The sequence below is a fragment of the Lemur catta genome, chromosome 2, assembly GCF_020740605.2.
Source record: "Lemur catta isolate mLemCat1 chromosome 2, mLemCat1.pri, whole genome shotgun sequence".
Taxonomy (NCBI): Eukaryota; Metazoa; Chordata; class Mammalia; order Primates; family Lemuridae; genus Lemur; species Lemur catta.
The window spans coordinates 128600968-128625433 of NC_059129.1; the positions used below are offsets into that span (position 1 = coordinate 128600968).

General features: G+C 37.0%; 1 protein-coding gene and 1 non-coding gene across 2 annotated transcripts; one reads left to right on the plus strand and one right to left on the minus strand.

Annotated features, from left to right (window-relative positions):
* Positions 1 to 4651: 4651 nt before the first annotated feature.
* On the minus strand, positions 4652 to 4946 carry LOC123633334 (40S ribosomal protein S27-like). The gene has a single exon (XM_045544492.1). It carries the CDS (start codon positions 4934 to 4936, stop codon positions 4685 to 4687), a length of 252 nt encoding a protein of 83 aa, XP_045400448.1. The 5' UTR covers positions 4937 to 4946; the 3' UTR covers positions 4652 to 4684.
* Positions 4947 to 9528: 4582 nt separating this feature from the next.
* On the plus strand, positions 9529 to 9717 carry LOC123633716. The gene has a single exon (XR_006733731.1). It is a non-coding gene; the product is annotated as a small nucleolar RNA SNORA73 family (small nucleolar RNA).
* The last annotated feature ends 14749 nt before the right edge of the window (positions 9718 to 24466 follow it).

The following is a 24466-nucleotide window of genomic DNA, read 5'->3' on the forward strand; positions in this document are numbered from 1 at the left end:
ACTCAGGAGGCTGAGGCAGGAGGATGTCTTGAGCTCAGGAGTTTGAAGTTGCAATGAGCTATGACAACACTGCTGCACTCTACCCAGCATGGCAGAGTGAGACTTTGTCTCAAAAAAAAAAAAAAAAAATTCCTTTATCAAAATAATCAAATGGCAGTGTTTTTGTGGAGAGTTTGAAATCTCAAAAATTTTTGGGTCTCTGATTGTTTTGAATATCCAGTACCATCTGGCAAAGCCACAGAAGACTTTCTGCCGTTCCCAGTGACCTATACTCATGAGCTTGGATTTGCAAATCATTTGGAAACAGAAATTAAGGAAACTACTGAAGGTAGAACCTGACCAATGGCTGCCCAAATATTATCCATCTGGCGATGCTGATCAAGGTGATAAACTGTGAAACAATTTTTCCTCTTGCTTATGATGACAATGATGATGATGATGATGATGATGACGATGACTGTGTTGATTTATTAATTTAAAAGCATTCCAGATGGAGGAAATAGCAAGCTCAAAGTCTCCAAATGAAGAATATGTCCTTCGGGGAAGAGAAAAGAGGCCTGTGAGGCTGGAACAGAGACTCCAGGGGGAGAGTTAAATGGGTCAGGGTCAGGGGCTCGTGGCAGGCCTTGTACATCCCTGGGAGATCTTTGGCTTTTACTCTAAGTAGAATGGGAAGTGATTTCAATGGTTTGATCATTTTTCTGTAAGAGTTCTGACAATAATAAGTGACAGAAACAAATAACAAAAAACGGTCTCCCAGGTTGTGGTGCACAGAGATTCTCACATTAAAGCTAATGGAACATGGCCCCAGGGCATCTGAGATTATCTCGAATACTAGAAACAAAATTTTGATTAAGCTAGCTATACCAGCTTTGAGTTAATTTTTCATTTTATATTAAGTAATCTTCTCAAATACATATTTGCTTAAGAAAAAATACAAAATACATATTTTGAAAAAAGAATGGAAAAGTTAGAAGTGTTTACTCAGCAGGCAGATTCATCATACTTCTTAAAATATTCCTTCAAATAGTTATTTTTTTTTTTTGCATTTCTGGATTTAGTTTTCTATTTCTGTACATACACATTCAAGAAATCAACTTTATTATTTTATTTATCTACATACAATAAATTACACCCATTTTAAGTGTCCATTATGATGAGTTCTGACAAGAATATACAGCCATGTAAACTCCACCATTATTGATAGATAAAACTTTTTCCTCACCCCCAAAAGTTTCCTTTTGTCCATATTCACTCAATTCCCACCTATACCTCAAACCTCAGGACACACTGATCTGCTTTCTGTTATTCTATATTGTTTTTGCTTTTCCTAGAATTTCATAAAATGGGATTACACAACATGTACCCTTTTGTGGTTCAGCGTAATTATTTTAGCCTCATTCATATTTTTTTTTTTTTGAGACAGAGTCTCACTCTGTTGCCTGGGCTAGAGGGCTGGGATTACAGAGGTGTGCCACCACACCAGGCTAATTTTTTGTTTCAAATATTTTAAGAAGACTCAATCCACAGACAACATTTCTTGCATATGGGGAATGTAGTGTCTATTGTCCATTGCTCCAATAGAGTGGATGAATCCCTTTGTTTTACTCTGTCCATTTTTCTGTTTAATTGTATGTTTGTCCTTAATAATCAGTAGTTTACATAATTTATTCTGTTCCAAAATTATAATTTTGATTGTATTAATAGCTTCCCCAACAACTATGACACTGCCTCTTCAATTATCATTTTCTCTTTGGCCAGTTGTCAGAAATAAAATTATTTGGTGTAGTGTCAAAAACCCACCAAGGGATAAAATCCGTTGAATTTGCATAATTATGCATGGCTTTTTAAACAGTGTTTACTCTTTTCCTGAATTATTTTTGAAATAATTATATCTTTCTGCTCTTATGAGCCATCGATGATATGCCTCATAAAATGACAATTGCTGCAAAGTACTCTGAAGTACCATCTGCCTTTCCAAAACAAATTAATGGATGAAGTGTACCTACAGTAATGTAACATTGTAAAACAAACACAACAGAACTTTATATATTCAAGAGATTTAATCTTTAAGTTTATCACATTGGGAGTCTGTATTTATGCCAACAAGGCTACCATTGCTCAAAACATTTCAAAAACTACTAAGTGAAAATGTATTCAGAGCTACTTTATAAGTGACACAAGCAGAAGAGAATTATCTTGAATTCACACTTTGTTTTATGCCCACATAGATTACCTCTGTTTTACTTTTGGTATTTAGATGATGTTCGGCTCCTTGAAAAAGAATCAGTTGTGCTGGAGAAAAAGTCTTTGGGTTTTGGGATGATAAAACCTGAATCATAGTGGGAGAGATTACTAACTCTCCATCAGATGATGGGTCAACATACCCCAACATGAACACAGATAGAGATGATTTTAATATGACAATTGACAAGCCTGATGTAATTCATCAAGACCTGTGCACCCAACAAATAGATATACTTTGCTTTTAGGCAAACATGGAATGTATACAAATATTGACTATTTACATAGTCACAGAAGAAGTTTTAAGAACTTCTGAAGGTTAATTTGGTGCAGAAAACATTTTCTCACTATAATGCAGTTAAATTAGAAGTCAACATTACCCTAATGATAATGTGTTCTGATTCCTAGACTGGATGACAATTTGTTGTTATTAATACAGTCACATGCTGCATAATGACATTTTGGTCAATGATGGACCACATATACAATGGTGGTCCTTTAAGTTTTAATGGAGCTAACAAGATTCCTATTGCCTAGTGACCTTGTAGTTGTACTGCTGTAGTGCAACGAACACATTGCTCTTGTGTTTATGGTGATGCTGATGCCAACAAAATCTACTGCACTGTCACATAAAGTATAGCACATGTAATTATGCATGGTACATAATACTTGATAATGATAATAAATGACCATGTTGCTGGTTTCTGTAGTACTATTCTTTTTATTGTCCTTTTAGAGTATACTCGTCTATTTATTAAAAAAAATTAACTGAAAAACAGCCGAAGGCACCTCCTTTAAGAGGAATTCCAGAAGGCATTGTTATCATAGGAGACGACAGCTCCATGCATGTTATTGCCTCTGAAGACCTTCCAGTGGGACAAGATATGGAGATGGAATACAGTGATATTGATGATCCAGACTCTGTGTAAAGCTAGGCTAATGTGTGTGTTTATGTCTTAGTTTTTAACAAAAAAGATTAAAAAGTTAAAAAATTTTTTTCAATAGAATAAAGCTTATAGAATAAGGATGTAAAGAAAGAAAATATTTTCGTATTGCTATACTATGTGTTTGTGTTTTAAACTAAATGTTATTACAAAAGTCAAAAAGTTAAAAAAACATTAAAAAGTTTATAAAATTAAAAAGTTACAGTAAGCCAAGGTTAGTGTATTTGTGAATAAATAAAATTTTTAAAATAAATTTAGTGTAGCCTAAGGATATAGTATTTCTAAAGTCTACAGTAGTGTAGAGTAATGTCCTAGGCCTTCACAGTCACTCACCACTCGCTCACTGACTCAAGCTCCATTCATAGTAACTGCTCCAGTACAGGGGTACCATTTTTAATCTTTTATATTGTATTTTTACTGTACCTTTTCTATGTTTAGTTATGTTTAGATACATAAATACTCACCACTGTGTTCGAGTTGTTGCAGTGTTCAGTACAGTAACGTGCTATTCAAGTTTATAGCCTGGGAGCCATAGGCTATACCATATAGCCTAGGTGTGTAGTGGGCTATTCCACCAGTGTTTGTGTAAATGCTCTCTGTGATGTTCACACAACAACAAAATCATCTCATGGCACATTTCTCAGACTATATCCCCATTTTTAAGTAACTCATGACTGTATCCTTGTTTTACTCCTTTAGTTTCATATTTGTCTATCTGGCTAGATTAGTACATAGTGCTATGGATTCCCATAGGAAAGACATCTAATGGAGTTGTTGAGTCAAGGATACTTCCTGGAAAAGTGACTTTTGGACTGAGACCCAAATGATGGACAGATGAGCAAAGTTAACCAGGACACTCAGTCAAACAGAATAGAATAAATCCTTAAAGAAAAGCATCAATCCCTCTTAGCAGGGTGGAGACCTCATGGGATTATCACCTTTTAAAGGTCCCACCTCTTAATACTGTTACCATAGCAATTAAATTTCCACATGAGTTTTGGAGGAGACATCCAAACCATAGCAGCATGTGAAGATGGAGGCAGAGGTTGGAGCGCTGCCGTCACAAGTTAAGGAATCCCTGGAGCCACCAGAAGCTGGAGGACACAAGGAAGGCTTCTCCTCTGGTGCATCCAGAAGGAGCTCTGCCCTGCCAGTTTCTAACTTCAGAACCATGAGAGGATACATTTCTATTGTTTTAAGTCACTAAGTTTGTGATCATTTGTTAGGACAGCTACAGGAAACTAATACAAGCTGCTTAGATGAAATTTAGTTCTACGTACCTTTTTTTTCTTGCTATACTAAAGAATGCCTAGATATTTATGCATATGCCTAGGTCATAGTGTTTATCCCACCTATGTGTGGCCAAATGCTACAGAAAGCTGAGTTGTATGTAGCTACACTGGGGTTAAGTGCACTGTAGCACATTTCTTTTTTCTTTTTTATCCAAAATGTGTTTAGTCGACTGGGATGGTTTCCCATTCATTCAAGCAGGGTACTTAGTGCTGCTTCCTTCTGAAGGAACATCCTTCTGTAAGCCTTGCTTTTCCTCCTATAGGCTGGCAGAGGACAGTAGAGCAACCAGCACACAAAACTACTATTTGTGCATGGCTAAACACTATGGTGACTTTATAGCATCCTGGGCATTTCACATCCATGAAATAGGAATCTGGGCTCTGCACCAGGCGCTTCTTCTTGTGTTTCCTCTTCTCTTCTGGAGAGGGATGAAGGAGATCCTTTGCGAGTGGCATTGTTCTTGTGGGAAGGCAATCAGGAAAGGCTGTAGCACCTTTCTAATCATACTAGATCCTTGATTCAGAATGTCCTTGCCATTTCACATAATATACCCCTAAACCCTAGGTGAGGTCAGGATACACTGACCTTATTTATGCTGTTGTACAATAAATAGGATTTCAATCAATGTCCTGTTATTTTCGAAGACCCAGCTTCTGTATCACATGGTTCTTAGGGAACAGTTCTTTATTGTCTGAATTGCAAGTCGGCTTGCTTTTGGAAACACTTTGAGAACCTAAAAATAGTGATCAGTTGTTCCCCTCCAAAATTCGTATGTTGAAATCCTAACCTCTAGCACCTCAGAATGTCACCTTATTGGGAATAGAGTTGTTGCAGATGTAATAAGATGAGGTCATTAGGGCCAGCCCTAATCCCGTATGACTGATGTCCTTATAAAAAGGGAAAATTTGGACACAGACACCCACACAGGGAGAACATGATGTGGAGATGAAGACAGAGTTTGGGTGATGCTTCTATAAGCCAAGGAATGGCAAAGATTGCCAGCAAGCCACCAGAAGCTAGGACAGAGGCATGGGGCAGATTCTTCTTCACAGCCCATCCTGCGCACACTGTTATCTTGGGACTTCTACCCTACAGAACTATGAGACAATGAATTTATATTGTTTAAGCCACCCAGTTTGTGGTACAGCAGTTGCAGCAAACTAATATGGTTTGGCAACTCCCTATTAATTTGCTGGGGAATTGTTCATGAGCACTGAGATGGCTCGTGGCAATAGAAAAGACTTGATTTAAATTATATTTCAGGTGATTTCATCCTAAATTATTTTGGAATTAACTACATTAACAATATTACATATTGCATATATAATAATGAATTGAGTACATCATTATTTTACAGACATATCATTGGTGAGCAAATTTATACAAATTTCTGTTTAAATAGCTCTTTTTTAAGGGCAAAATATTTCATAAATAACCTACTCCCTGACTCCTTGATTCACTTCACAAGTGTATTGGAGCAGACATAATCTCAAACCAAATTTAGCATCGCTTCTATTTGGAAAATATTTTAGTGGCTTAATTTAGAAAAACATTTTTTAAATCAACAGATGGGGGTCATATTGTGAACAGGTTACTTATGAAAATTGGTTAGTGTATAGTCCAAAAATAATTAATCTTTGGGTTTGGTTCAGAATTGGAATTCAATAAATTTTAGCAACATTCCTTTGTGAAGTCACTGATTATAACAATGCTCTGTCAATTAATTATAATAACCTGTTTCATCTATATCTAAGCCACGGACATTGAGGCAGGAGGCTGTTCTTTCAGTGAACTTTGAGATTTAGTTCCACAAAGCAGTGAGATTACTAGAGGCAAAAAGAGGTAAAACTATAAAAATCGCTATGTATGCAGCTCATAAATGTATAGGTCTAGATAATGACACGTAATTTCTACTTTTGATTACTATTTAAAATCAGACCTCCAGGTCTCTTTAATCTAGCTCTTTAGAATGTTAAATGTTTTACTTGAAATGCACATTTAGTTTATAAGCAGCAATTTAGTGTTCTGTTTCCGTGATGCATTGATATTAAATAAAGCACTGGAAAGAAATAATCTGTTAGAACAGTTTTCTCCTTTGTACAAGCCCCTATATGCAACTCATGTCCTATTGCTTGCTGGATATCAAAAAAGATTAGAAACAGCATGATTTCAGATCAAAGAATAAGCATCTGCCTACCCCAGGCTTTTAAGATATTTAGATTTTTTTCTCATTAAAGAAAAGCAACTCAATAGAATTCTAAATAAAATTAAATTTTAGGGAACTGATGTAGAATAATTAATACTTCAAAGTAGTATATATTCACACTTTTTCCATTGTATTGAAAGTAAAATTCAACTTATTTGCTGAAGAATGCTTCAAATACCTTCAAATACACTGACATTTTGTGTAATAGTACAGTTATCAATCTGTTTTATTGTACCATATTTCGATTCAAATGATTTTTAATGGCATTTAGTTGGACTTATGAGTATTTTGGGCTTATTTTATTATCATAATGCAAGGTAATGGGTTATTTATTTAAAGTTAGACTTCATGTTCAAAAATGCTATTTCTCACTTTATGTTATAGGTCCAGCATTCCCAAGCTAAAAGAAAGGTGTGAGGGCAATAAAAGTGTTTGGCAAGGTTCTATTACTGATGGATGGATTTCTCATAGGAAGGGGAAAACTTCCATTGACTATATTAAGAATGATTGTGCTGGTATTTATAATTTTCTGTCTTTCCCATTTTTGAGAATATAGATGTTGTTCTTTATGCTCTATAAGTTGTTCTTTAAATCAATGGAGAATAAATAGTTTAGTAAACAGTATTGGCATTAATACTTAACAATTTGGAAAAGACTATATACCCTTATTTCACACCATACATAAAAATAAATTACAGATGAATTAAAGACATATATCTAAAAATATTTAAAAGTACAGAAGAAAATATTTCCTAAAGTGTATTTTCATGCCATTAGAGTATGAAAGTCATTTCTTAATATGACACTAATATCAAAAGCCATAAAAGAAATGATTAAAAGTGTTGACTGCCCCAAAATGTGTAACAGTCCTCCATTAGAAAAGATAAAAGACAGACTTGGAAAACAGGGGGAATATATTTATGCAGAGATAAATATGTCAGAAACAATGGCATGCATACTTTTCTTTCTTTCTTATTTTTTTTTTTTTTTTGAGACAGGACCTTGCCATGTTGCCCAGGCTTGTCTCAAAGTCCTAGGCTTGAGTAATCCTCCTGACTTGGCCTTCCTAGTTATTATAACTGGGATTATAGGCACGAGCCACCATGCCCAAATCAGCATGCACACTTTAAAAAAAAAAAAAAAACCTTTCATATCAAAACAAATGTTCTCCAGTCCTTTAACAAGTATTCAATAAACATCTAATATATCTGAGATCATAGACTAGGCACAAGAGAGATATAGATTAGACTTAAACTGGGTCCTCAAAGAGCTCCAAATCTAGAGTTTTATTTCCATTGTTAGAATTCAATGTCAGTAAATAGTTATTTTAAAATTATAAAACTATATCCCACTTTAAAACTTATAAATAGAACAAGCATTATCTAACATTAATCTCATAACTCCTTAAAATTTACTGACTTCAGAATAACTAAATTTGGTAGCTCCCAAATATTCGTAGTATAAGAGTGACAGATCTCTAAGCTCTAATTGACATTTTTTGGGGCAGACATATACATGTATCTTATATAATATGATGACTATTTAGATATAACCTAATCCTTCAAATATAACTGAAAAGAAGATGTTCTATTTTGATTGACGTATCACTGAACTAGAGTTCCCTTCCTTGAGTGCATGGAACAAATAGAGAAGATAATTAGAATTCCACTTTTCTTGAAATGTCAAGAAGGGCAGGTGCACTCTGACCTCAGCTTTAAATTTAAGCAAATATATGGGAGGATTTGAGTCTGCTCAACATGTTTCTCAAGGAATTTCCCCCAAGCACTAATATCTGAATAGCCTGAAAAAATATGCAAGAAAAGCCTTATTCTCTCTTGACATGAAGTTATGCTCAGCATGCTAACTACAACGCTAGAGCTTAGTTTCCGAACAGCAAAGAACTTTTCCCCATTCTTTGTGATGTTTGTGCTAAAATAACAGTCTTGTGATGATGATTATTGTTCTCTATTGTCAACATTTCTTAAGTGCCCATGGTGGGGTAAGGCTTGCTTCTAAAGAATTTTAAAATGTGTTTTTAGCAAAGCTGTAAAGATTAAGGCTTTACCTTGCTGTCAGCAAGAGGTAAAAAGCACAAAACTCAGAATTATTTTAGGTCCCCGTTAAGATATAGAACATTCTATAGTGAGTGATTGCTGGTGACCTATATTGTTAATAGGAAATATTACAACTTATTGTGAAGGTACTAAGTATTGTCTATCATAGTATGCATTTTAGTCCTTTTCTGTGATATAGGTAATATGAGCTCCATGTTGCAAATGAGGAAACTGAGATTCAGAAAGGTTGAAAAACTTGCTAAGGTCACACAGCTAATAAGTAATAGCAAGATTCAAAACCAAACAACCTGACTCCAAAACTCTACTATTAACCAGTGACCTTTCTCCTATCAAAATTCCTGCAGTAAATGGAAACAATTTACCCTGTGTTTATTCATTCACACCTACAGTGTGCTAGGCCCTAGGCTAGTGTGGGGATATGATGGTGAAGAGGACAGGCTAGGTCCCTGGCCTCGTGGGCTTGCATTTGATTGAGATGCGTAAATTTCTCAATGATTAATTTAGTTGTAATAAAAACAGGGGAAAAAATTATTTAAGGGGAAAAAAAGGAAAATAGAAAGACAGAGAGTCATGGGAATTTCCCCTTGATGTCAGGGTCAGGGAAGGCCGCCCTGAGGATTTGTTAGCTGAAAGGAGATCCTGGAGGAAGTAGGGGAGGAGGAAGCGGTGCAGAGATCTGGGGAGAAGAGCATTCTGGGCAGAAGGAGCAGCGAGTGCAAAGGCCCTGATCTGGGCCTATGTTTGTGTTTGAGGACCACAAAGAAGGCCAGTGGGCACCCGGCAGGTCACTCTCCCCAGGCTTTGTCCAAGTGGCTTTGGGGAGCACAGGGCTCTGCTCTGTGATGTACAGTCCCTTCCCACGACACTGGAGATGAAGCTGGGCCTGGGGTCTGTGCCTGCATATTCCTGCAACTTCCCAGAGTCCTGTGGGAAGCACACCATGCAGGAAACAGCCTTCTAGAGCAGGTCAAATGGCCTGCGCCTGACCAACAGCCATCCGAAAGTCTATGGCCCTTTCTTCCAAAGGGATGGTACTTCTTTTCGTGTGTCTGTTTGTAAACTGTGACTTTCAAGCACAAGGGGGAGGGATGGAGTAGATAAGGAGGGCATGAAGTAGACTCAAATAGAGAAAATTTAAGAGGTGCAAGAATGAGGATTTTGCCTTGGCTTTAAAACGTTGGTAAACTCTGTTGAGTCTCATGTATACTGAAAGTGGTTGTGTGTGTGTGTGTGTATGTCTCAGGGGTGTGTTGGGATGGGGAAGAGTTTTCTAGAGAACCTCAGGATATTTGGTCAAAAAGGATTGAAAACCACTACCTAATGTGCTCCATTTCTTGAAATATATTTATTAAGCACAGACGAGTTTTGATTTTTTTTTGTTTTGTGATTAAATGTAAAATCCCCAATAAAATTATTTTAAAGTTCTTCCAAGGAAAAGAAACTTTATCTGGCTAGTCAGATAGACAAGTGTCCTCCAGCACCTGCTGCTTTTCCTGTACCTGCTGCTTATTTTAGCTGAAGGGCATTTGAGCCAGCATCTGTCAAATGCAAATCTCTTCAAAGTGACTCAGGTTGTGTTTTTTTCCCTGTGGGATATGTGGATTACCTGTGGATATCTGTGAGTTCACATGTGTGCGTTGCTTTTGTTTCCCCATTGGATAGGTTCCTTCTATGCTGGGTCAGTTTTCAGTTCTTGTTACAAAGCTCAGAGTCTGGGGAATCCAACCGTGCTGCTAATTCCTGCTGATGGTGGTGGGCAGGCCTTGTCATTCTCTCAATCTCCAATAACCTGTGAGGTAAGAAGAGCTGAGGTGGTTTTACCGGAAGCAGTGACATTCACACCCAGGGGCTAAAATAATGCTGAATGCCCACCTGCAGATAAGCCTTGGCTATCACACCTGGACAGTCTACTCTGGTAATGTGTGTGTGACTGTCACAGCAGCACAAAATTCAGTCGCTTTCTAGCAGCCACTGTAAATAGGATAACTCAGGGGCCCTGGGCAGGCACAGGACCCAGCACCCTCTCAGGGACCTTCGAGTTATTTGCAGCCAGACTGAGGCCAGCAGCTCCCTGGAAGACAATAGCAAAGCACCAGGTGTTCCCAGCAGCTGTCTCCACCCTTGCAAATTTTCCCAGGCAGGAGAGTTGCACTTGATTGCACAAGGCAGGAGCATTTGTCCTGTGCCTCTGGACCCAGCTGTCTCAGAGGTAGCCCTTATAATTGAACTTTGGCCCTTGGTAAACAAGGCCAGTCACAGGACACATCAGGAAGCTGATTGGTATTTAGAAACGTGAGCTGCTTTGAGGTTTCGCTCTGGATTTTGGTCAAGCTGTTACGAAGTGAGTGACTTGGTCTTTCCACTCTTGGATAATGAAGGCTGCTCTGACTTCCGTCTGCAAGCTCCATCTTCTTGCCTTTAATGCTTCCCACTGTTAGTGCTGAACCCTTTACCTTAACAGACTGTGGAGATGGGGAAGGAAAAATCTCCAGGCTGTTTGATATAGTGCTTTGAATACATAGTTTCCTAATGGCCTGAAAGAATTCATGCAGCTTCCCACATGCAAAGTTTATTTTGGAGTAATAGTTTATATATGGAATAAATAGAATAGAATCGAGAGCCCAGAAATAAACCCTCACATTTATAGAAAATTGAATTTCAACAAGGATGCCAAGACAATTCAATGGGGAAAGAACCGTCTTATCAGCAAATGGTGCTAGGGAAACTGGATATCCATATGCAAAAGAATAAAGTGGAACCCTACCTCATACCGTGTAAAAAATTAGTTCAAGATTGATCAAATGTGTGAGCTAAAACTATAACATGCATAGAAGAAAACATAGGTGTAAATTTTCATGACCTTGGATTAGGCAATTGTTTCTTAAATATGACACTAAAAACATTTAAAAAAATAGATAATTTAGACATCACCAAACTAAAAACTTTTGTGCTTCAAAGGATACCATCAATAAAGTGAAAAGACAACCTGAGAATGGGAGAAAATTTTTTCAAATATATGTTTGATAGGAAGTTATATCTAAAATATATATAAAACAATTATAATGCAATAATAAAAAAATAATCCAGGCTGGGCTTGGTGGCTCACACCTGTAATCCTAGCCCTCTGGGAGGCCGAGGCAGGCGGATCCTGTGAGCTCAGGAGTTCGAGACCATCCTGAGCAAGAGCGAGACCCCATCTCTACTAAAACTAGAAAGAAATTAGCTGGACAGCTAAAAATATATAGAAAAAATTAGCCGGGCATGGTGGTGCATGCCTGTAGTCCCAGCTACTTGGGAGGCTGAGGCAGAAGAATAGCTTGAGCCCAGGAGTTTGAGGTTGCTGTGAGCTAGGCTGACGCCACGGCACTCTAGCCCAGGCAACAGAGTGAGTCTCTGTCTCAAAAAAAAAAAAATCCAATTAAAATGGGCAAAGGATTTGAATAGACATTTCTCCAAAGAAGATATTCAAATTGCTAATAAACAAATGAAAAGATGGTCATTAACCATCAAGTAAATAAAAATCAAAACCATGATAAGATACCACTTCACACATCTCTAGGCTTAACTTTAAAAAATAAAAAAGTTTTTTTTTTTAAAAAGATACCACTTCATACCTACTAGAATGGCTGTAATCAAAGAGACAGGTGATAATAAATGTTGGCAAGGACGTGGAGAAATTGGAATCCTCATACACTGTACACTGCAGGTGGGAATATAAAATGGTAGAGGCTAGTTTGGAAAACAGTTCCTCAAACAATCACAGAGTTTCCATGTGACCAGCAATTTCACTCCTAGATATATACTCCAAAGAAATGAAAACATGTATTCACCAAAAGCTTGTCCACAAATTCATAGCAGCATTATTCATAATAGCCAAAAAGTGGAAACAACCCAAATGTTCATCAAACTGATGAAAGGATAAATAAAATGTAGTATATACATACAGTGGAATATGATTTGGCAATAAAAAGAAATGAAGTCCTGATACATGCTACAACATGGATGACTCTTGAAAACATTATGCTTCGTGAAAGAAATCAGTCACAAAAGGATAAATGTTGTATGATTGCATTTATGTGAAATATTCAGAATGGGCAAATTTCTAGAGAAAGTACATTAGTGGTTGCCTAGGGTTGGGGAGGATTGTGAGAAAATAGAGTGATGCTAATGGGTACAGGATTGCTAATTAGGGTGATGATACAAAATTATAAAATTGATTGGAGTGATGGTCACATAACTCTATGAATATACTTAAAAGCATTCAATTGTACACTTTAAATGGGTGAATTGTATGCTATGTGAATATCTCAGTAAAGAAGGTATTCAAAAAATCACAAGAAATAGATGATTAGGGAATATGTAATGTCACTAATTATAGGTTTTCTCTGCATTGTTTATTCTTTCTTTGTTTTTATCTTCTTTCCCAGATGTTTCTCTTTGAGAGAAAACATCTCTCAGAGAGAAAACATCTGAAGCAAAGATTTGCAACTCATTGTGTGGAAGCCACATATTTTGCGAGAAGAGGCTAGAGAGAAAAAGATGATTGCAATATAATGTTTATGATTTACTTTTTATTGATGTTTCAGATTTAGTTCTTTACTTTGCACGTATTACCATATTACCGCATACTAGCTATTATCTCTCCACAGAGTTGGAAGTTCTTTGGAATTTTAATAAAATGTCCTCAGTTTCTGGGCAAAACTTGTCTACTGAGAATCAAATATAGTTTTCACCAAAGTTGCTTCCTCCAAATTGCCATGTGAGAGGCAGGAGAAAGCAGAGAGGCTGGAGAATACGCTGTTTTTTCTTAGTTTATGGCAAAAATTAGATCTCTGTCAAGATCAAAGAAGAGTCCTTTATCCCACTAACTAAACTTCTTACCCTAAGCTGATTACAGGAGAAACTATTTTACAGAAAGAAACATCAGTGGGGGGAAAGGGGAATCATGGGATAAAATGCCTTTGTTGCCTTTCTTTTCCAAGCCAAACTGCAGAAGGAAGAATAGGCACAGAGCCTGGAAGGATTGCCTGGTGGAACGTACCCTGGGATATGGAGTCAGTCTACTCCTGTCTAGCCCAGGGACTTGCTCTGACCTTGGCAACTCAGTTACCTCCTGTGACCCTAAGCTTTCTTGTTTGCAAAGTGGGCAATGTCTCAAGTCTTTCCCAGCTGTAACGGTCTGTGACTTCATGATTTTATAATATGATCTAGAATTCTCTGGGACATCGATGCTACATGAGGATACACGTAGATGAATGAATATTGTAGTTGAATGAATATGGCACCCAGTGTTTTTGATTAATGAGTAGATGTCATTGTAGAAGAAGCAATTTCATAACTTTTCACGGGCCTCTGGAGCTATAACTGATTAGCATAGCATTTTAATTAATGACTCAAACAGAAAAAGTATGTCTATTATTTTTGCAGTCCACAAGAAGAGGAGCACAACAGACCTGTTAATTCCCAAACTTAGGTTCAAATAACTAACTACCAGGTTCCAAATGACAGGATTGATTGCCCACCGTGAAAATTTAAATGTTCTGAATGTTGGATGACCCTGTGTTCAACTTGAACCAAGTTTGATGTGGCTGTTTATTTTTTACTCTTTTTAAAAATTGTGGTATAATTTACATACAGTGATCAATTCAGAATTTTGTCAATTGCATATATTCATGCAATCCACACCCTTATCAAGATATAGACTATTTGCACCTCCCACAAAAAAAATCCTTCCTGTTGCCTCCCAGTCAGGCCCCACCCAGAAGCACACACTGATCTGATTTTTTTCACCATATATTAGTTTCTTCAGTCCTAGAGCTTCATAAATGGAATCATGGTAGATGTACTCTTTTGTGCCTGGTTTCTTTCAGTGAAATGGTTTTGAGAGTCATCCATTTTGTTGGTTTATCAGTTGGTTCTCACAGATTGGATTCCCTGGGAAGAGATAAAGGTTAGCATGTGGAGTGTTAATTAAGGAGTGCTCTTGGAACCCACAACTTTGGAAGGGAGGGGAGAGAAGCTGGGTTGAGCAGACGGGGAGTGGAGCTGAGAGGCGGCCTCAGCAACAGCCCCCACTCACCCCAGTGGGAGCCCGGGCCTGGTTTGCCTGGCTGAGTTATGTTAACGTGTGGCATGGGGGCATTTATAATTTATTTAAAAAATTTCTTTCTTCGAAAACACATTAACCTTAGCTTACTGTAACTTTTTTACTTTATAAACTTTTACTTTTTTAAAGCAATTTGACTCTCTTGTAATCACACTTAGCTTAAAGTACAAGCTCATTGTACAGTTGTACAAAAATACTTTTTTTCCTCATATCCGTATTCTATAAGCTTTTTTCTATTTAAAAAAATTAGTTTTATTTTTTACTTTTTAACTTTTTTTTTGGTTAAAAACTAAAACACATACACACACACACACGCACACACACACACACACACACACGCACACTAGGCCTACACAGGGTAAGGATCATCAATATCACTGTCTTCCACCTCCACATCTTGTTGTACTGGAAGGTCTTCAAGGACAATAACACACATGGAGCTGCCATCTCTATGATAACAGTGCCTTCTTCTGGAATACCTCCTGAAGTACCTGCCTGAGGCTGTTTTATAGTTAACTTTTTTTTATGTAAGTAGAAGGCGTACACTCTAAAATAACAATTAAAAGTATAATATGGTAAATACGTGAATCAGTGACATAGTCATTTATTATCAAGTATTATGTACTGTACATAATTGTATGTGCTATACTTTCATATGACTGGCGGCAGCACAGTAGGTTTGTTTACATCACCATCACCACATGTGAGTAATGCATTTCACTACAATGTTACAAAGGCCACAGTGTTAGTATGTGATAGGAATTTGTCAGCTCCATTATAATCTTATGGGACCTACGTGTAGTCTGCTGTTGATGGAAATGTCATTATTTGGCGCATGACTATATATTTAGATAATGTGCTTTAACAGTAGTTAAGTTTTACTGATCAATTACTACATGCAAGGTTATGTTCTAATCATTTCACCTGTATTATGTCAGTTAATCCTCACCATTGATCCAGGTGGTGTCTTAGTTTATTTTCTGTTGCTATAACAGAATACCTGTGACTGGGTAATTTACAAAGAAAAGAGGTTTATTTAGCTCACGGTTCTGGAGGCTGGGGAGCTCAAGATCATGCCACTGCACTTGGCCAGCTTCTGGTGAGGGCCTCATGCTTCATCATAACATGGAGGAGAAGTAGAAGAGCAAGTGAGCCTGTGTGCAAAGGGAGGCAAAGTGAACACACACATTTTGTAACAATCTACTTTTTCGAGAACTAACCCAGTCCCTTGAGGACTGCATTAATCCTCTCATGAGGACAGAGCCCCCATGACCCAGACACTCACTCGCTAGGTCCCATTTCCTAACACAGCTTCTTTAAGGAACCAAGATTCCAACACATGAACTTTTGGGGGACACACTCAAACTGTAACAGGTAGGTACTATTACAGTCACTTCCATTTAAAAATGAGAAAACAATAGGGAAAGATTGATTTGCTTCATTTAGTCAACAGATATTTGTTAATTGCCACCATTATGCAAGAGGATAATGCAGTAAACAAAAAAAATATTTCTTTTTCATGGAGCTTACATTCCATTAGTAGGAGATAAGATTTATCTGTCTGTCCCTCTAGCGCAAATGAGCTGTTTTACTCTTCTGTGGCATTCAGTTTATATTTTTTATTTTGGATAGTAATTAGAAAGATATAATGATGTATACTACCCACAGTTGGATGCCTAAAAGTTGCAGCTTTAGGTCCAGATAATTGTTTGAGGGTCAAGGGTAGATCACAGGTCACAGTCCTTGGGGCTTGGACTCACACTTTGGGCTCTAACAGATTTAACTGACCTCCTAAGAACTGCTTCTGCAATTTGGATAGGCTGGATGGAGGTGGACAGTTCCTCTATGTCAATACATATGCTCCTCAACATACGATGGGGTTATGTCCTGATAAACACATTGTAAGTCAAAAATACTGTAAATTGAAATGCATTTAATACCTTGATAAACCCATCATGAGTCAAAAAATCATGAGTTGAACCATTATATGTCTGGGACCATCTGTACAATAATTTTGAATGAAATATAATATAGGTTCTTAAAAGCCACAATTTTTTAAATGTATAAACTATGTTTCCCCTTAGCTGTTGGCTGTAGTGTATTTTTCTGGCTGTGGCTGTCTCAGAACACATGGGGAAGGTGCTAGGTTGATCATCTCAGCTGCTGGGTCATCTTCCTGTTCCACACAATACCTCTCCCTCAGTTCAGATTAGACTTCTCATATATCCTGCTCCCTCCTGTGCTCCGTTTTTACTTACTAGACCTTCCTTCCATGTAATCTATATTACCCCGTGTTAGTTATCTATTGCTGCATGATAATATTACTACAAATTTAGCAGCTTGAAAAAACAGATTATCGCTCAGATTTTGTGGGTCAGGAGTTAGAGTGTTGCTTAACAGGGTCCTCTGCTTAGGGTTTCAGGTTCCCAAAGCTGCAGTCAAGGTGTCAGTCAGGGCTGTGATCTCATCTGAGGCTTGACTGAGGAAGGATAGGCTTCCAGGCTCACGTGGTTGCCGGGCAGCATTCCGTTCCTCGCAGAATGCCAGACTGAGGCCTCAGTTCCTTGCTGGCCGTGAGCCAGAGGTTGCCCTCTGCTCCTCGCCTCATGGCCTTCTCCCTGTGGCAGCTCACAGCACGGAAACTCACTTCTTCAAGGCCAGACAGGGAGCAAATGTCTCCTAGCAAGACAGGCGTTACAATTGTACATAACATAACTGCTTACTCATAATCACATACATGCTGGTCATATTCTGTTGGTTAGAAGACAGTCACAGGTGCCCCCACTGTGAAGGGGAGGAAATTGCACAATGGTGTGGATACCGGAGGACCACTTTGATATCTGTCCACCCCACTCCTAATGTTAGGAAGCATTTATCATATTACCTCAGTTGTTCAAATGTTTCCTTCCTCCAAAAGCAGAGGAAACTAGAACCCTTCCTCCAGTGTGTTTATTTGTATAGCGATTTGTCAGTTAATGAATGTCCCTGTTGAACTTTAACTTTGCTATATTTCAACCAGATCAATTTTGAACAAAATATATAGGACAGTAACCTCAGAAGAGAAATGAATAGAGCTTTAATTGGGAACATGAAAAACTTAAAATGCATGTATTTAGTAGATGCATGTTAAATGTGATTATGGCAATATTCAGATCCCATGTTTCTCAATTTTAAAAAACTTACTTACTCATCTGTACATAGTGTTCTCTTGACTACTGCTTTCTGGGAGGCCTAACAGTGAACCTGCCCACAACACTTTTACTGCATCCTCAATCTTGTTTTTCTACTTCTCCTGGTACCCACAGATCTAAATGGTGCATTGATACAGATTAGGTTCATTCATTCTTTCATTCATTTACATATAAAATAAACACTTACTGAGCACTTGCTTGTGCCCTGACTCTGTGCTGTTGTCACAATGGTGAATAAGACGAAGCCTCCCAGTGGCATTTGGTCCAGTGAGGGAGACAGAGGAGGAACAGCCATGGGATGAGTTCCACTGAGGAAGTTGCTGTGTTAATATATTTACATATCAAATGTCCTGAAATAAAGGGCCCAGAGGACATGACATCTAAGTGGCATGACCCATAGGAGACAAAACATAGGAGAAATGGACGCCAGACATTGAGTCGCTCAACCCAGCAGACATAGAAAATAAAACTTTGAGAGAAGATGAGTCCTTTAGGTAGTAATGGAAGACGGAGACGAACAGAGGTTTGAGAACCAAGGCTTTAGATAAACCTAGATAGAAGATGGGAAGAAAACAAACCATGAATTTGAAGTAAATACAGTGTTGGCACGCTGTGAAATAAAGTCTCTTCAGATGGCAATATCAGTTTCCAGGTACCAGATACTTCTGTATTGACATAAATAATGGAATACAACTAAAAAATTCATAGTGCATTTGCATAAAATGAAAGACTCTAGATGAAATAAGGTAACATTTAAGGTGGAAACAAAGTAAAAAATTATCACCTTGAAGTCACAGACCCAAGGGGGAAATGCATATTATTAAAGTCGACTGCTTTATTAATAAATATAGTTAAACACAAAAGTATTCAGAATTGGTCCACCGAAGCAAATCACTGTATGTGTCATTGTTCACAAAGCAATACTGTATACACACCTGTAGAGAAGAAATCAAATAATCTAAGGAAACAGTGGAATCTTTAAAGCTTCAATGTGGGTTTTGGAATATTTATAACAAAACAAAATTGATCACGTTTTCTCCTGCAAGATAAGTAAATATATATCTCTTTCAAAGTATAACAATAATTTTGCAAATAAAATAAAAACCTTTTAGGTAAAAGTTGTTTCTTATTACATATTGGGCCCTTTTCTAACTTGTAAAAATTTCCCTTGTGCATTCCCAGAATGGAAAGCTCTCTACTTTGGAGAAGTTGGGGAATGAAAATCCTTCAGTAAAAGTGCCTCATTGCATTGGAGGGAGGGGTGTAGACTTAAAATGGCACTATTGCAAGTGCATTTTGTATGTCTACTTAATTGCATGATTATATGATTTCTCTCTGAATAAAGCTTGTTTTGATGAAAGATTAAGTTAGAGCACCTGCAAGCTACATTGCTCCACCCCCCTCTCAGCATCCATCTTTATCACCTCTTGGAGAATATGTCAACTTTCCCTAATTGAGAAGTAATTTGCAGTGATTAAAATCCATTTGATATTAAAAATCCTCTTCAATATGTACAATTTCCCTTAGAGAATTGTTTACTTGGAGGCATTTTGTAGATTTAGGTTTAAGTTCCAATAAAACTGTGTTTTTAGGAACTAACCTAACAGCTTTTTTTCTTCCTATTTTCAAATACCAGGAACATAAGAGAACAGTTGAAGTTAAGCCTGTTAAATATAAGAAACTACTTATTTTGTTTGTGATTCCCTTAAGATGTCATTTGAAGTTTTAAAAATACCATTGTGCTGCAAATAAAATATTTTATGGAGAGGTATTTACTCTAAAGTAAATAAAAATAAGTAGGAGTTCTTCATCTCCTTTTAGTTATAGAATGTTGAGCTATTGAATAATGAAAGTGGTTTGAATAACACTAAAAATGCATCTATATTTTTCCCTGAATGCAAAATAATAAGTTTTAAATCCACCTTCCTGGTAGTCATGTTTCAGTTCTATGACTGCCAGGTACTTCTGGTTTTTTATCTTGCATCGCCTTCATCTATATTCCAATTAGATTTTCCGTTCAAAGATACAGAGCATTCCCATAACGTGTTGAGTCAACCCTTGCTTTTCACATGGATGAATGAAGGTGCTGAATATACAAAGCAGTGAATCACTTCTCTTGATTTTTAGATCCTATTTCATTGGTGCTCTTAGTTTTATTATTCTCTTTCTTCCTCTGTTTGTTGGGTTTTTTTCTTTCCCTTTTTAGCTTCAATAGTTTAATATTGACCTAATTCATTTATGTGATTATATTATTTCTCCCTGAATATATCTTTCTTTATTGTTTTTTAATAAATGCAGTTAAGGCTTTAAATATATCTCTAATTATCATGTTAGCTTCATCCCACGTTTTGTAGTGCTTTCATTGTTGTTTAGTTCTAAACATTTTATAAGTTATATGATGATCTCCTTGTGTTACGTAGGAGTATGTTTTTTTAGTTTCCAAAAACATGTAAGAGGGGTTTTGTTTCTGTTTTAAATATGTTTTTTCTTGTTGATTTTTAATTTAATTACATTATGGTCAGAGATTCGGGATTGTTGGATACGAATTGTTTAAAATTTGTTGAGATTTCTCTTATGATCCAGTATTTACTCAATGTATAGTTGCTGTTTCTTGAATACAGGTCTCCACAAATATCTATTACATCAAGCTCGTCAATTGGATTGTTCAAATCCATAACCTTAAAAATGTTTCTTGATTGTGTTACGTTTTGATGGTATGTGAAAATCTGTCCGCATTATCATGGATCTGCCTATTTATCCTTGTAATTGTGTTAGTTTTTGCTTTATATATTTCAAGGTTCTGGTGTCAGAGGCATACTTAACATCTTCTTAGTTATCCTTTTTAGCATTATAGTATATACTAGGTCCCTGTATGCTATTTATTATTTTGCCTTCAGTTTTAATTCATCTATTATTAATATTGGTATACCAATTTTCTTTTGGTAAGAATTTGCTTGGTGTGTATTTTTCATACTTTTATTTTCAACTTTTGCTATTTTGGGGGTGTCTCCTAAAATTGGCCAAAAGAGAGATATGTTGTATTTCTGCTCCCTCCAATCTTTTAGTCTCTGTCATTAGATAAGAAAGCTTATTCCTTTCCCATTTATTGAGATTACTGATTTAGACTTCTACTGACTGTCTTAATATATATCATCTTGTAAAGCATACTCTTCTTCAATTGTTTTCTTTCATTTTTTAGATTAGTGAAGCTTTCTTTAATACCCTTTTTTAATTTGCTGATTGGGATGCTTATTATATTTTTCTTATTATTTGAAACAATAAATTTTCATAATAAAGTCTAAAATTATTTAGTACATCTATCCTCCTCCTGATCAAAATAAGACCTTAACATATGTTAAAACCTCACTGACTACCTCTACATTTGCACAGCCAATGGTTTATTAAGTTCACCATCAGGTCATCACTTTCTGAGCTATTGTTTCTTGCATACTGCCCTTACCTTTGCTTCATTCTCTCTATTGCTGGGGAATATCCTGTAGAACTTTCTAGTGATTAACCACTTTGAATGAATAATTGATTTAGTGAATGATGGTTTACCTGGATATGGAGTCCTAAGTTGGCAGTTACTTCTCTATAACACTAGGAAAAAATAATTCTATTGTCTTCTTGGATTTATTGTAATTCCTTAAAGTGACATTTGTCTTTTCTTCCTACCACTTTTAAAATGTTCTCTTTATTCTTGATACTCAGTTTCACCAGGATATGTTTACGTAAATATTGATTTTTATCCCCCCTGGTGACACATGAGATTGTTTTCATTCTCCCCTTGAATATCTAGTGGACATCTCAAAACTGAACTTCCAATTTTTCACTCCAAACCTACTCTACTCACTACTTAGTTTTAACAAATGGCAATTTGGTCCTTCCAATGGCTCAGAAAAAATTTTAAGGCCTCCTTGCTTCATCTCTTTTCTCCCAGGCCCCTCATTCAATCCATGAAGAAATCTGGCTCTACCTTCAAAACATATCCAGAATCCGGGTGCACTTTACCACTCCCACTGCCGCCGACCTGGTCACGTTAAGCCACCATCATTTCTAGCCTGGATTCTTACTGTGGTCTCTTCTGGTCTCTCTGCTTCCAACCTTGTCTCCTCTATCTTCCATTCAGAAGCCACAATGATCTTAAAACACAAATCAGATCATGTCATTACTTTGCTCAAAATTGTCATTGCTTCTCCATCTTACTTGTCGTAAAAGCCAAAGTCTTTATGGTGAATTACAAGGCCCTACGTGGTCAGCTCCACCTCCCTCACTCTGTCTACTCCAACCACACTGGCCACCGTAGGTTTCTCAAACATATGATATGTTCGCATCTTTTTGTTAACTGGTCTTTATTAACTGGAACCCTCCTCCCCCACATAGCCACATGATTAACTCCATTACTTGCTTTGAGTTTTTGCTAAAACATCATTTTCCCAGTGAGGATGACTGTCACCACCACATGCCAGCCCAGTCTCTCTTGCCCTGCCCTATTTATTTCATAGCACTTTTTACCTTCTAAATTGCTACAAAATGTACTGATTTATTATGTTTATTGCTTATTTTCTGTCCTTTCATTAGAATGTAAGCTATATGAGTGCAGATGTTTTTGCTTTTTGTGTTGTTCTGTATGCCAGGTACCTAGAACAGAGACTGGTACAAAGAAGATGCATAATAAATATTTGTTGAATGAATGATGATGCAGTAAATGAATTCTTATTAATATGCAACTACCATATACATAATATAACATAGATCCACTGTATTTTCATAAAATAGGAATATAGTAAAATGCAGTTATAACCCAAATGCCCATTAACTGGTAAATGGAAGACCACCCAGGAAAAAGGAACAAAATATGGATGCACAGAACAACATGGATGAATATCAGAAACATTAAGTGAAAGAAGCCAGATATAAGAAACTGTGTATGCTGTTATTCCACTTATATTTAATATGAAATTTTAAAAAAGTAAAAGCTATAGAACCGGAAAGCAGGTCAGCAGTTGCCCGATGTGGGGGTGTGACAGGGACTAACTGCAGGAGGATATGCTGGAATACCTGAGTGTCTCAGAGTTTTCTGAAATGGGATTGAGGTGGTGGCTGCATTACATATTTATCAAAACTCATGGAACTGCTCACCTGAAATGGGTACACTTTAGGATTTGTAACTTATTCCTCAAAAAGCTACAACCAGTAAACAAATACAGTTAATACTGACCAAATACTGTCAGAATTAATCTTTCTTTAATGTAGAAGGCACTTCACAATCTTGAAGCATCTTCAGAATGAATTACCAACTCTGTGTGGGGAAAATGCGGATTTGGTAATTAATAAAGCTCAGAGCTTTCCCTGTACCAGCCTACTGTGCACCCTTAACACTTGGAGGAACTAACTTCTGTTTCTCAACTGTTAGGATCCTTTGCTTGGGAGGTGCAACACCCACCCTCCACCATACACATACTGTGAATCCCACCATAGTAAGTATCTACCTCACTTATCCTCTTGCCCATGCCCTAGGGTGCCATGCCCTGGGGAGGTCCTCCATCAATTCTAGTTGAGTGATTAGATGATTATTTAATAGAGTGGCATATAAAAGAGACTTGATAGTCTCTTTTAATAGGGTCAGCATACTATTACCAAAATCATACATGCATTCCCAGATGGTGTTTTTTGGTCCATACTTGAAGTTGCTATCATTAAGGAGATAACATAAATGCTTATTTTTTATTTGTCATACATGTATTGAGTGTCCTCTATGTGCCAGACATTTTGTTAGTTTCTAGGGATGGATGTGATGGTTAACAAAACAATGATTTGGACCTTACTTTAAGCAATTATTTTGTGTAAACTGAGCAGTAATTTTAAAGATGACTTTAAGGACTGTTCTCCATAGATTTTGCTCAGTAATGTAAAGAATATTAATTTTATAGCAGTTTATCACAGCTTCAAGTATTATGGATGAGTAATTTGCTTTGCTTATGAAATGAAGTGCAATAAGTTATGGACACTTTTCCTCCTAGGGTGGGGAGGAATGTCTTTGAAAAAGGAAATTCCAGCACCACCCCTTAAGGTCTTTATTTTCCAGAGCAAATCTTCCAACTGTTGGGCTCAATCACTAAGCAAGCACACGTGAGCCACACCCCACTCTCTGCAGAGAGGCACTCAGGGTGAGGCAGAGGCAAGGTATTTTGTTAATCCTTTCAGCTTGAGCAAGCAGAAGGAAAACTCAGGAAATAAATCATATAAAAATATGAGAACAATAGGAAAGAAAAGCCTGTCTTACAGGTTTGTTTCCTGTTCTAATACTTGTGGAATGTGGTCTTCTCTTCTACTGATGCTTAATATAACTAAAATATCCAAAGTTATAATTCTCAACAAAAGTTCACCTTTGTTAATATTATCAT

Bases quoted from the DNA above. Each gene is read 5' to 3' on its own strand.
- LOC123633334 (XM_045544492.1), bottom strand. From the start codon at position 4,936: ATGCCACTCGCAAAGGATCTCCTTCATCCCTCTCCAGAAGAGAAGAGG.